Below are 12,452 nucleotides of genomic sequence, written 5' to 3' on the forward strand. Positions count from 1 at the left end.
TTCGGGCTTTGGCTGTCAGACAGGTGGTCAAGATTCGATCTCTTCATGGATCACCCTTTTCCATAAGCCGACACCAGCCATACGACCTGAAGGCGTGCAAGAATATCAAACTCGAAGTTCTACACCTTTGGGACAACAACCATAGGTATATATAGCAGGCTGAGCCAGTGCTACCAGGTCTTCGAATTCCGGGCTAGTTTTTTAGATACACAAATCCCATGATTTGAAATATGATGGGTTTCATCATACATTCAATTCAATCATAACCATCCAATCAACGACAAGATGGGTCTACTGGATGGTTAGGATTGAATGTATGATGAAACCCATCCTACTTCAAATGATGGGATCCTTTGAGTAATAAATAAAAAGAGGGGCTCTTACTAGGGATGGCAGTGGGGCAGGGCGGGGCGGAGGACAAGGTCTCCACCCCCGCCCCGCCTCAAGATTTTATCCTCCATCCCCGGCCGGGAATGAATTTTATCCTTCATCCCCGTTTCATGTCCTCCATCCCCGGTTCAAACGGTGATGAGGCGGGGCGGGTGGGGATATTGCGGGGAAAAGTGGTCGGGGCGGGGATGAGGCGGGGACCGTGGCAGGGCGGGGAAAAGTGCACGTCCATCCCCGCCTCCACCCCCGGACGGGGATGGATTCTAACCTTCATCCCCGCCTCCATCCCCGTTTCATACCCTTCATCCCCGGTCCAAACGGGGCGAGGCGGGGTGGGGCCCCGCTTTCCCCCGGTCCACTGCCATCCCTAGCTCTTACCTTCTTACTTCCTTACTTCTTTTGACCGAGTCAAGACTAGTGCCAACGTCTCTAAGCTGTCATTGTATCGTATTATATTTTTAGAGGATTACAAAAGACAAATATCAAGTTATTATACAGCTAGAAAATTTCAAATTAACGCGTAAAAAGGTCCAACACAAGTACCAACTTTTCTCCAATTGTTCGACTGCAGAAGAAAAGGTCTATGAGTTCATTGAAGTTTGGTTCTGCCACCTACCCTTCCAGTGACAGGTCCTAATGGGTCAGATGTAATCTGAAATCAGACCAGATTCCGATCCGTTTAGTCAGATTAGGTAGATATATAATGTCAGATCTGATTAATAATCGGATCCAGATTCAGTATTGAGTTTTGCATCTGAGTTCGAGTCCGAATCTGACTAAAATCCAAATACGAATATATGTAAATCCTGGACTTTAGGTTGATCGGATAGAGATTCAGTTTTGACTGATCTCATCCATCTCTGAATCCGAATCTGATTAGGTTAGACTCGGCAATGCTTAGATGGACCTGAGCCCGACCCGTTTACATCCTTAGTCATAACTCCTAACTTTTGCATGTCATGAGAAAGGGTCATTTGAATGTATGTAAACAGATTCAGATGCGATTAGCTAGGTAAAAGTGCAAACGGACCTGCTTATGTTCACTTCTTTGAGCTTTTATCAAAATGAGAAACAAATTTTGATATATATATATATATACATATACATATATACATATATATACATATACATATATATATATATATATATATATATATATGTATATGTATATATATATATATAAAATAATGGGTCTGTGTTAAACCCATTTGGTGCTAAATCACAATCTAAATGGGTTTCTCAGCTTATCTGGTGCTTTTTATGCGGTTCCGGCCCTATAAATGTGTTGGACATGATCGATTTACTAAGAATCCACACCTGGATCATGTGTTTTGGATAGAAAAAAATGATGTTTGAAGCCTAAAAAATTTACAAAGATTTAAATAGTTGATTTTTTGAACTTTATAAAAATTAACCCACCCATGTGTCAGATGCTTAAGAATTGATCCCTATAAAATCAAGCAAATAGATCACATCTGTATGGTTAGAATTTATACATAAAATGAAAAAGCCCAAAAAAACTATTTAGCATGCACCGATCCATTACTCTATATATATAAATATATATGGAAAATATTGGCTATTTTCATGGGTTAGAGACTCCCTGGTTAAAACTCATATGGGTGGAGGTCGTTTTGACTGAATCTGACCCATTGAATGCATACAACATGGTCAAAATAGTACAAATTGAACCTTAAATTGTACTTTTTGACATAAAAATATAATTTTTTAGGATTAAAAATTCATGTTATTGTAATTAGCTATATATTAACTTTTCAACCCTAGAAAATCTGAAATACATGTCGAGAAAAACATGATCTAAAGGTTGTTTTTTATTAAAAATAAACACGTAAATCACATTTGAAGGGTCAGATGTGCCAAAAAATAGTTTTATTCTATTACAGTTTAAAACCCGCAAGGATAGCAAACATTATCTTCTTATATATATTGCTATAGTTGATTATAAATACAATCTACTTGGCATAGTGGCGGAACCTCTCTTTTTTTTTGTGTTTTTTCCTCACATTTAACACTATAAACATATTTTATTTAGTAGGAACCAGCTTTTTTATTGCTTGAATTCGACTTGTATACAGGTTTTTCTGGCAATCCAAAAATCAACAGCTATAATTTTTTTCTCAACTTATAAAAACATGTTTTTTCGAAGAAAAAACATGTTTTTTCTTCGAAAAAACATGATCAAAGTGTTGATTCCTACTGAATTGAGTCTACTGAACACATCTTAGGGTTAGATTATGTCAAAACAACTTATGATACCTGTTAAATGAGTTTTTATATCTTTTTGGTGTTTTTTTTTGCAGTTCCAACCCCATAAATATGATAGGCATGGTCAATTTATGAGGAATCCACACCTGGATCATGTGTTTTCGATAAAAAAAAAATAATATTTGGAGCTTCAAAAATTTACAAAGATTTTAGACCATTATTTTTTTTAAACCTTATAAAAACCCACCTATGTGTCGGAATCAAAGACTTCAAGAGCTGATCCCTATAAAATCAACTACACAGATCACATCTGTATGGTCAGAATTTATAAATAAAATGAAAAAATACTGAAAAAACTATTTAGCACGCTCATTTAGCACCTAAACGTGTGAGCAATACCAATCACTATATATATATATATATATATATATATATATATATAATCGATACGATATTCTAAGTTTGGTAGAAATGGTTGACTTATATACTTTGGAGCGTTGAGGGTGGACTTTAAGGGACACTTTGACACAGCCCTCCAAGTCTAGAACATTCCCAATGATGCTAGAAATCTTTAGTGAGCCAAGTCAAAGAGCAGCCAAGTTTAACCATGCTGCAAGCCACCAAGTGTTGTTTCCTGCTTAACAACTACTGTCGTGTCGTGTCCTCTCATATATTATTCTTGGATCTAGTGCAGCTCTCATACAAGTAAAATCTGGTCTAGAATCTTTAGGCCGGATGACAAGGGCAAAATCATGTTTTTGGAAAACTTTGATTGCCAAAACTAGCTTTTTCAGGCTATTGGTATAACCAAAAAGCTAAAAAGAAAAAAGAGAAAAACCCAAGGCTGGTCATTTTCCAGCCAGCCACCGGCTGAGAAATGGTTGATCATCAAAAAAAAAAACACTGAGAAAAATGTTAAAAAAAAAAGAGTATGGTCAGCTATTTTTTGGAATCCAGCCATTTAGTCGGGTGGAAAAAGGCGATAGGGGGCACAATTGAGATGCTAAAGATGGAGGGGCTGGTAAGGGTTGGGAACACCCTCTCCCTGGATAAACCTGGTTGGAAAAAGAGGGGCAAGGTGTTTTGCAAAACTAGATTAAAAAACCCGTTTTACCTAAACCCCCGTTTGGTGGTACATCAAATTAGGTTTTGACTACAAAATTTGGTTTGACACCATCCAAAGGAAAACTTAGAATTTCTAAAAGTCACAATTCTGACTTTATTTATGCAAATTCTTTAAGCTTCTATTTTCTTATACATGCCATGAGTAGGGATGGCAGTGGACCGTGGCCGGGGCGGGGGACAAGGTCTCCACCCCCACCCCATCTCAAAATCCTGCCCTCCATCTCCGCCTTCATCCTCACACGAGTCTTAATTTTAACCTCCATCCCTGCCTTCATTCCCGCATGGGTCTTAATTTTAACCTCCATCACTGTTTCATGTCCTCCATCCCCGGTCCAAACGGGGAGAGGCAGGGTTGAGCCCCATTTTCCCTCGGTCCACTACCATCCCTAAAGAAGGATCGGAGACCGGGCAGGGTCGGGCAAAACGGGGAGAGGCGGGGCAGGGAAAAACGTAAGTCCATCCCCGCATGGGTTTGGATTTTAACCTCCATCCCTGTTGCATGTCCTCAATCCCCGGTCCAAACAGGGCAAAGCCGGGCGGGCCCCATTTTCCCCGGTCCACTACCATCCATAGCCATGAGAGACGTTTCATTCCCTAGCCATGAGAAATCTCTCTTGCTTTATAGACACTGAACTCTGTTTGTTGCTGTTAATATAACACTACTCTTTTTCTTTCACTAAAAATTTATAAAAAAAACAAGGATAGTGAATTTTCTATTCACATGAAAAAATACTTTATATTCTTCCCATATATATATATATATATATATATATATATATATATATATATATATATATATATATATATATATATATATATATATATATATATATATATATATATATATATATATATATATATATATATATATATATATATATATATATGTGTGTGTGTGTGTGTGTGTGGGTGGGTGGGGACCACTTCTAATTGATTTCATACTTTATAGAATGGACTTATGAGTTATGATTCATTTATGTTTAACATAATTAATTGGATGTTTACACGCACACGCATGAGAAAGAAATTAAACAATCCAAATTATCTTACAATTATAGAATGGATTCGGTCCTCGGCGAAGGTTCATCGCTATATATATATATATACACTAGTTTTTACCTATATTCTTACAATTATCAAATTAATTATCTTGGCCAATATCTTGCCTGTGAAAACATTAGAAATATAATTTTTCAAATTTTCACGCGAATTTGGCTGCCTTTATTTTGGCGTTTAAAACTTTTGTACCTATAATCTGCACTAAACGAACCACAATAATAATATACTGATACTGTGATACGCATAGGGAGTCGTTGATATGAAATGTGTTATGTTTTCAGATCACTCTTTATGCGCCACGTGTCAAAGAGGCCGATTAAGGAGAGTCCAGAACTATGTTAGGCAATAATACGTGGTTATAAGATTAAAACAAAATAAGAAAGCGAATTACTTAAAAGCCCCCACTAAAAGAAACCCTCCAACCACTCGAATCCACAGTATTACACAAGGGATTTTTTGGGAAATTAGAGATTGTTTCCGGTCCTTTAACGTGATGTTATGAGCAAAAGTTGGCAGGTGCTAAAACACAGACATTAAACGATTGAAAGTATGACGTAATAAATAAATAAATAAATGAGAATAGCGATTAATAAAAAAACTGCCAAAGAGAGCATCCCTTCAACCAAACGCGCCCTGATCTCCTCAATGCTCAAGATTGAGTCGCTTCCCAACTCGACTACTATGAGCCGTCCATCGGCCATTGATCAATGGATCAATTTGAGTCATGATCCTTTCTTCCCTAATCATTAATAATATTAATTTAACATGAAAAGAAAAAAATAAAAGAAAAAAAATCATTAGTATCATTAATTAATCAGGAAAAAAAAAGAAAAAAAAATAATTTCCTATTTAAGTATGGTTCGGACTTTTCTCATTAATAACCTCTCCTTCTTCCCTCCTCCCCCCCTCTCTCTCTCTCTCGCTCGCGCGCGCCATTCTCTCTCTAGATTTTCTCTGTTTATCTCTCCATAACACAAGGAAACGGAAACTACCCACCAATTCCGTCCTCCTCCTCCGTGCATGTTTCGATTTTTCTGACGAGTTTCCGATCGGTGGCGGTGATGGCGGGGGCGGCGAGCAGCGCCTGCAGCAGCACCGCTTCGAGCCCGAGGATAAGCGGACCGGCGGCGAGGCGGAGGCACTCCGACCCGTTCGTGGCCTCCGGCGACGCCGAGGAAGAGCGCTACCCGTTCCTCTACCGCTCTCGGGAGGTGGCGGGGTTATTCCGGAGGGCCCTCGGGACGGTTCACGGCAGGAGGAAAGCCATCGCGGGCCTCACGCTGCTGCTTGCGGTCTCCTACTTCTTTAAGATCTCGTCCGTGGACCTCGACGTCCGGCTTTCCGGACGGAAGGATACCGCTGCCCGACGGATGATGGTGAAGACGGTCGCCGGCAGTGGAGACGCCGTCAACGCGCTCGCCGAGAGCGAGCGCCCCGTGCCGAGGCGCCGAACCAGGAGCGAGGAACTAACGGTTGGTCTCTCTCTCTAGAGTTCTACGTGAAACTGAAAAGCGTGATAATTGTCGTGATTTTTCAATGGGTTCTTCGAGGTATTCAACCTGACATATCAGGATTTGGACGGAAAAACCACTCTCGAGATCAGAGACTTTTCTGATTTTATCTTACTTTTTTTTGAAGTTTTGATTCTAGGGTTGTTGAGAGAAGATTTCTGGATTTGTTTTATGAATGGTGTTTGAGATTATGCGATTTTGGGATTAGTATCGTGGATTTGATCGAGTCTGTGTTGGTTTTCTTTTTGTTTTTTCGGTTTTTGGTGGTTATGAGTTGCTTGCGTGGAGTTGCAAAGTGCGACCCGACTCGGAATTGGGGTTGTGTTCCGAGTCTCCATAGTATCGGGTTAGGAACTCGGGTATGAGAATCGTGTTGCTTGAATACTTTGAGGTAGATGGATCTTGTGGAGCGTTGGGACCTTTAAAGTCTCGTTTGTTGTGATCTTTTAGGATGACATATTGACATGTGACACATTCTTGTTTGGTATATGAAATACTAACAAAATCTGGATTTCATGGAGCATCCATACACGACATTGAGTCGTGTCCTAAATTTTTTTTTTTTGGATAATCGAGGAAAACCACCTGTCACTCATGTGCTTGTTAAACTAAAAACCCTAAGTCCCCTTTGCTTATCAGTACACCAACTTCAACCTGGCGGCAATGAATGCACACTTATGGGTTTCGAACTTGTGACATCCTTTCAACTTGGTGACATTCAACAGTCGCCCCTACCGGATGAGTGAAGCCTTACCCTTATACCGTTCGTGCCAAGACTCTAGTCCATAATGACCTGGCCCTAGCAGCATGGGTTGGATAGGTCTACAGTCTTCAAGTCGCCCATGATCTTTATATTCTAATGATTATGATGCCTTTGAATCTTCTTGAGACCCATAATTTTAGTGGTTGGACAGTCCTTCTAGGAGAAGAAAAGGATGGGGACCTTTGACCTTATGGAAAGACCTGTCATGCTAGAAAGTTCTGACAAACTATGGTCTTTTCATGCTCGATGGCACGAATCCCCAAGTTCGCCCCCTGACTACTAGGGAGCCTGCTGCTTCGGCCGCAGCTAAAGAGACACCCTAAGTATCGAACTCTTGACATCCTTCAACTTGAACATCTTAAGCTAACCCAACTGCTAGCGAGGCAGTTGGAGCCCTTGTGGGCTACTAGCACCATATCTTGATGCACCTAAACATCAGGCTAGGGGCCTGTTTGTTTCACAAGAAACAATGGCTTGTTCCAACAGGAAAAAGGGTCATTTTCTCGCAGGACATGAAACAAACAAGCCCCGCCGGAAAAAATGGTCCGCCCATGCGGCTCCGAGGCGGGTTTCATGTTTTCCTGCGACATGTGTTTTCATGTGAAAATCCTTTCTCGGGGACCAGCGGCCTACAGCTCTGTAAGCACACAAAGGTGCCTGGATCATCATTCAACTGAATGAACCAAACCAAAACAATTAGATTGGAGATATTGCTGAAACATCTCACATGTTTCCAGAAAAAGGAAGAAAGCAGTATTATCCATACTAAGGGTCATCCATCCCAAAGATGAACACCACTAGTAGAAGAATGTCAAATATAGCATAGCTTTGCCAAAGTTGCCTCCAGATAATCCTGACTTTAGCTTTTGTATATATAAACAGGTTCCTGATATCTGGTTAAAGCCAAACAGTGAAAATTATTATCAATGTATTGGGCGGCCAAAAACTGGGATAAGTATGCAATATTTTATGACTTTTTCTTCATTTTTTGTTCATAAAACACACTGATATCCATAAGAAAATGGCCCGAGAATTTTATTTTATTTTTACTCGTAATCTTGCAGGAACGGGATCGCGCACAAACGGTTATATTTTGGTCCACGCAAATGGTGGATTGAACCAAATGAGAACAGGAGTATGTTGTCAGTTTATCTTTTGGTTGAAACCTTGCTATGCTTTTTTTTTTCTTCAAAAGTTTAGCTTTTGGATGAATTGATTTTCAGATCTGTGATATGGTCGCAATCGCGAAAATTATGAATGCAACACTTGTTCTCCCATATTTGGACCATGAATCTTTCTGGACAGATCCAAGGTAAACATTGTATTGTCTAAGGTCAACTCATCTGGTAGGGGAGACTCATGAATGTCACCAAGCTGAAAGGACGTCACGAGTTTGAAACCCATAAGCATGCATCCCTAGACATGAGGCCGAAGCTTGGTGTACTCCCTGGTAGGATTTAAGGGGGACCTGAAATTTTTGTACCAATGAGCATGCAAGTGAGTGAAGTGGTTTTCCCAGATTATCTAAAAAAGCAAAAAGAACTCCCATGGATTTAAGCTATTTTGGGGAGGTTTCCATTTGTATGAAGGTCTGATCTGGCATGGGCTTCACGCCAGATCTGACCTTGAGTGACATGTTTGTGGATCTCTGTAAGCACTCAAATGCACCCTTTAAGGCTAAGGTTCGGAATTCAGGTTCACGAGCTTGTTACTGAGTGCTGAGTCTTTGTTTATCAGATCATGAATGAAATCAAACTTTAAATTTTCTTACAGTGAGTTCACAGACATATTCGATTCAGAGCACTTCATAAACGTCCTGAAGGATGACATTGAGATAGTGGAGACTCTGCCACCAGAGAGTGAGAATGTGAAACCATATCTAAAAGCGCCTATTTCCTGGTCTAAGGTGAGTCTTTTGCAGAATCCTTTAACATATCAATCCACTTATCACTTAACCCTCCATGGCTTCTGCTGGCAGGCAAGCTATTACAAAGGTGAAGTGCTAGCGCTATTGAAGCGCCACAAGGTTATAAAGTTCACGCACACAGACTCTCGGTTGGCAAACAATGGCCTTGCTAGTTCAATCCAAAGGTTGCGATGCCGTGCAAATTATAAAGCACTTCGATACAGGCCTGAAATAGAAGAGTTGGGAAAGAAACTAGTGGCCAGGCTAAGAAGTGATGGCAGTCCCTATATTGCTCTCCATCTAAGGTAAACTATAGCTGCATATATATGAAGTTAACCACTGCAACATATTAGAACAAAGATTTGAAGTATTTTATATCTGTGGCAGATATGAGAAGGACATGCTATCCTTCACTGGCTGCAGTCACAACCTCACAGAAGAAGAAGCAAAGGAGCTGCAAGATATGAGATATAGTGTAAAGCATTGGAAAGAGAAAGAGATTGACAGCAAGGAGAGGAGACTTCAAGGAGGGTGCCCAATGGCCCCAAGAGAAACTGTACTTTTCCTGAAAGCATTGGGTTATCCTTCCACAACAACCATCTACATTGTTGCAGGTGAAATTTATGGTAACCAAAGCATGGCTGCACTTCAAAGTGAATATCCCAACGTGTATACACATTCAACGCTAGCAACGGAAGAAGAATTGGAGCCTTTTAAACGGTATCAGAACAGGCTTGCAGCACTGGACTACATTGTAGCCCAGGAAAGTGATGTCTTTGTTTTCACATATGAAGGGAACATGGCCAAAGCCGTGCAGGGACATCGAAGGTTTGAAGGTTTCCGCAAGACCATCAACCCAGACAGGTAAGAACAGATATTCATAGTTCAGAATTCAGATACTCATAGGTTATATATGAATGACGAGTGACAACTTCCATTCTGTTGCATCAGGCAGAACTTTGTGGCTCTAATAGATCGCTATGACCGGGGAGAAATATCATGGGAGAAATTCTCATCGATGGTAAAGGAAATACATTCAAACAGGATGGGAGCTCCTTATTTAAGACAGTCCAGTTCATTCCCAAGGCTTGAGGAAAGTTTTTATGCGAATCCATATCCCAACTGCATATGTAATGATAAGTCACAACCGAGCCGGAGAATGATTTCAAGACGGACGGGCAGATAGTTCTGCAACAAAAAGTTCTGGCATTTTTAGAATATGGGATTATTTTGAGCTGCTTGGGAAAAAGATCAGCTCAGAAAGACACAGAGATTAAAGGATTGTTAATGTTATATTCCCATACCATTGCATGGCTTGCTGCTCAAAAGGGCCATCCTCTGCAAGCTTGAAGTATTGGCATATCAAAACTCGGGGCCTACCGACAGCACAGTTAGCTCTGCAAGTTGGGAATTTTTTGTATTAGGAAGAGAAAAAGAGAGAGCCTGCTGCATAGAGGTTTGTTCATAGCCCATGCATTGGCCGGTTGAAGACAAATACATACATAAGCACGAGTTACTCCTATATAAAAATTTTAATTTTCCCCATGTTGCATTAAAATGCCAAGTGAAATAGAGGCATTCAATAAAACCAGGCAGCATGGGATCTTAGTGCAAAGTCATCAACCTTCAATTTGTTATACAGCATCAAAAGATGAATATCAAGGAAAAATACACTTGTAGCATGGCATGTATCTTGCAAAACATTAAGCTAGAGGAATACAAGACTAATGAACATAGCTCTCTCTCTCTCTCTCTCTGAAAAAAAAAGCTAAAAGCAATTCAGTATACCTATAGGCATCATATCAGAACTCGAAAAAAAAACTAAAAGCAATTCAGTATACCTATAGGCATCATATCAGAACTCAGTTAGCTTACATCTTAGGAGCAGAAGTAACCTCCATGCAATTATAAAAAATGGAGCTGCAGTATGGAAATAGGGGGACAAGTCAACTTCTAAAGGGATCACAACAGGAATCTACTCTGTCTACACAAAGTTCAGGAACGTCATCATTCTTGAGAGTTAAATGGAACATCATCTTGTCAGAGAAGAAAGGGCTTAACACATGGAGGGGACATAATACCTGCTATTTCAAATTTCTCTGTGGTACTTTCAGTTGAAAACTCTCTTAGTACACCAATAACCCACTACAATCTAATTCCTGCAGCAATTGCGATACCAAGGTCTTCTCTCTAGTTTGTCTTGATCCTAATCCACATTTGAATGCCCAATTAACTTCCGCCTCACCATACCAGCCACAAAAGAATCCCCGGAAGCAGTTTTCTCACATGTAAATTGGGTGATAAGGACATCTTCTGGGAAAGTCTATCAATGCCACCATAACCATCCCCTATCCTCTTCTTCTTTAGTCTCTACCATTGTCTTTTTTTCTTCTCCGCATCGATCTCTTACACCTTCTTGGAGATCTTCTCTTTGTTGGTACGACCTTTCTTCCTTTCTCTTCCCTTGTTGATGCTCGTGCAGTGCTTGCTCCCATGGTTTCTGCATTGATTCGACTGAATCTCGACTGAATCCGAGGCCATTTTGCGAAGCACGCAATGCTTCTTTCTCTCTCTCTCTCTTTTGGGTGAAGGTGCAGCAGAAGTAGAGTGCAAAGATGAAAGAGGGGAGCGTTTGGTGACCTAATTGGTACCTTGCGATTACGTTTCCGGGTAGAGGGCGTTTGGTGACCAAATTTCCACTATTTTTCGCACCAGAAGAAGAGTAAGAGCTTTGCCACAAGGACACGAGTAATAGGACACGAAGCACGTATTTTTATGCAATTTTTTAATTAAAAATAATATACAAAGGGACACGACACGGGGCAAGTTGAAGAATAGGAGCATGCAGTATCTTGGGCTAAGGGTAGGGGTGTCAACTGGTCGGGTTAAGCGTAAGGAACCAAACCCTATAGGGTCCGGGTACGGTGACAAATAAGAAGACCTGATTAAGACCCAAGTCCAGACCCAAAGGTCCAATTAATACATGGACCCGAGTATAGTTTGTGAAATTTTATACCAGACCCAGGCCCGACCCGAGTTTCGATTAAGACTGTAATTTTTCAAAGTAAAAATGATAAAAAATATTATTTTACCAGGTATGGTCCGGACTGGTTCATGTTGTTCTTATGAGGTCCGGGTATGGTTTATCTTATAGAAGGCCCAATTAAATCTTGGCCTGAACCCGATATCATACTCGAAAATCTAATCCAAGTTTGATTCCACTTGCGTCCTAACCAAACTCAACCCGTTGACACCCCTAGTTAAGGGGCAACAGGAGAGTGTTAACCAGGAATGAAGAAGAGGGTTGAAGACACTCCACGGAGGCAATGTCACATGGACAGGCCATTTTGGGTGTGTCCTTGACACAAGCGGACACTCTCGAACATGGTGACAGGTACAATTATTATTTTGATGTTTTTAATATTTTAATATTTTTAAATATTATTTAATCAAAAATGTATTTTTATTATTA

The 12,452-nt window shown here is 40.4% G+C and overlaps 1 protein-coding gene across 1 annotated transcript; it reads left to right on the forward strand.

Annotated features, from left to right (window-relative positions):
* Window positions 1–5,861: 5,861 nt before the first annotated feature.
* Window positions 5,862–10,733, forward strand: LOC149823199 (O-fucosyltransferase 19-like). The gene is made up of 8 exons (XM_090019900.1): window positions 5,862–6,051; window positions 6,111–6,272; window positions 8,139–8,209; window positions 8,298–8,386; window positions 8,848–8,980; window positions 9,053–9,285; window positions 9,368–9,844; window positions 9,932–10,733. Exons 1-8 carry the CDS (start codon window positions 5,862–5,864, stop codon window positions 10,164–10,166), a joined length of 1,590 nt encoding a protein of 529 aa, XP_089876026.1. The 3' UTR covers window positions 10,167–10,733.
* The last annotated feature ends 1,719 nt before the right edge of the window (window positions 10,734–12,452 follow it).

The sequence above is a fragment of the Nuphar pumila genome, chromosome 10, assembly GCF_984573655.1.
Source record: "Nuphar pumila chromosome 10, dmNupPumi1.hap1.1, whole genome shotgun sequence".
Lineage (NCBI taxonomy): Eukaryota > Viridiplantae > Streptophyta > Magnoliopsida > Nymphaeales > Nymphaeaceae > Nuphar > Nuphar pumila.

Excerpts from the sequence above, each read along its gene's own strand:
- LOC149823199 (XM_090019900.1), top strand. The coding sequence starts at position 5,862 with ATGGCGGGGGCGGCGAGCAGCGCCTGCAGCAGCACCGCTTCGAGCCCG. Across the intron at positions 8,210-8,297 it reads TGAACCAAATGAGAACAGGA|ATCTGTGATATGGTCGCAAT; the intron begins GTATGTTGTCAG and ends ATTGATTTTCAG. Across the intron at positions 9,286-9,367 it reads TATATTGCTCTCCATCTAAG|ATATGAGAAGGACATGCTAT; the intron begins GTAAACTATAGC and ends TATCTGTGGCAG.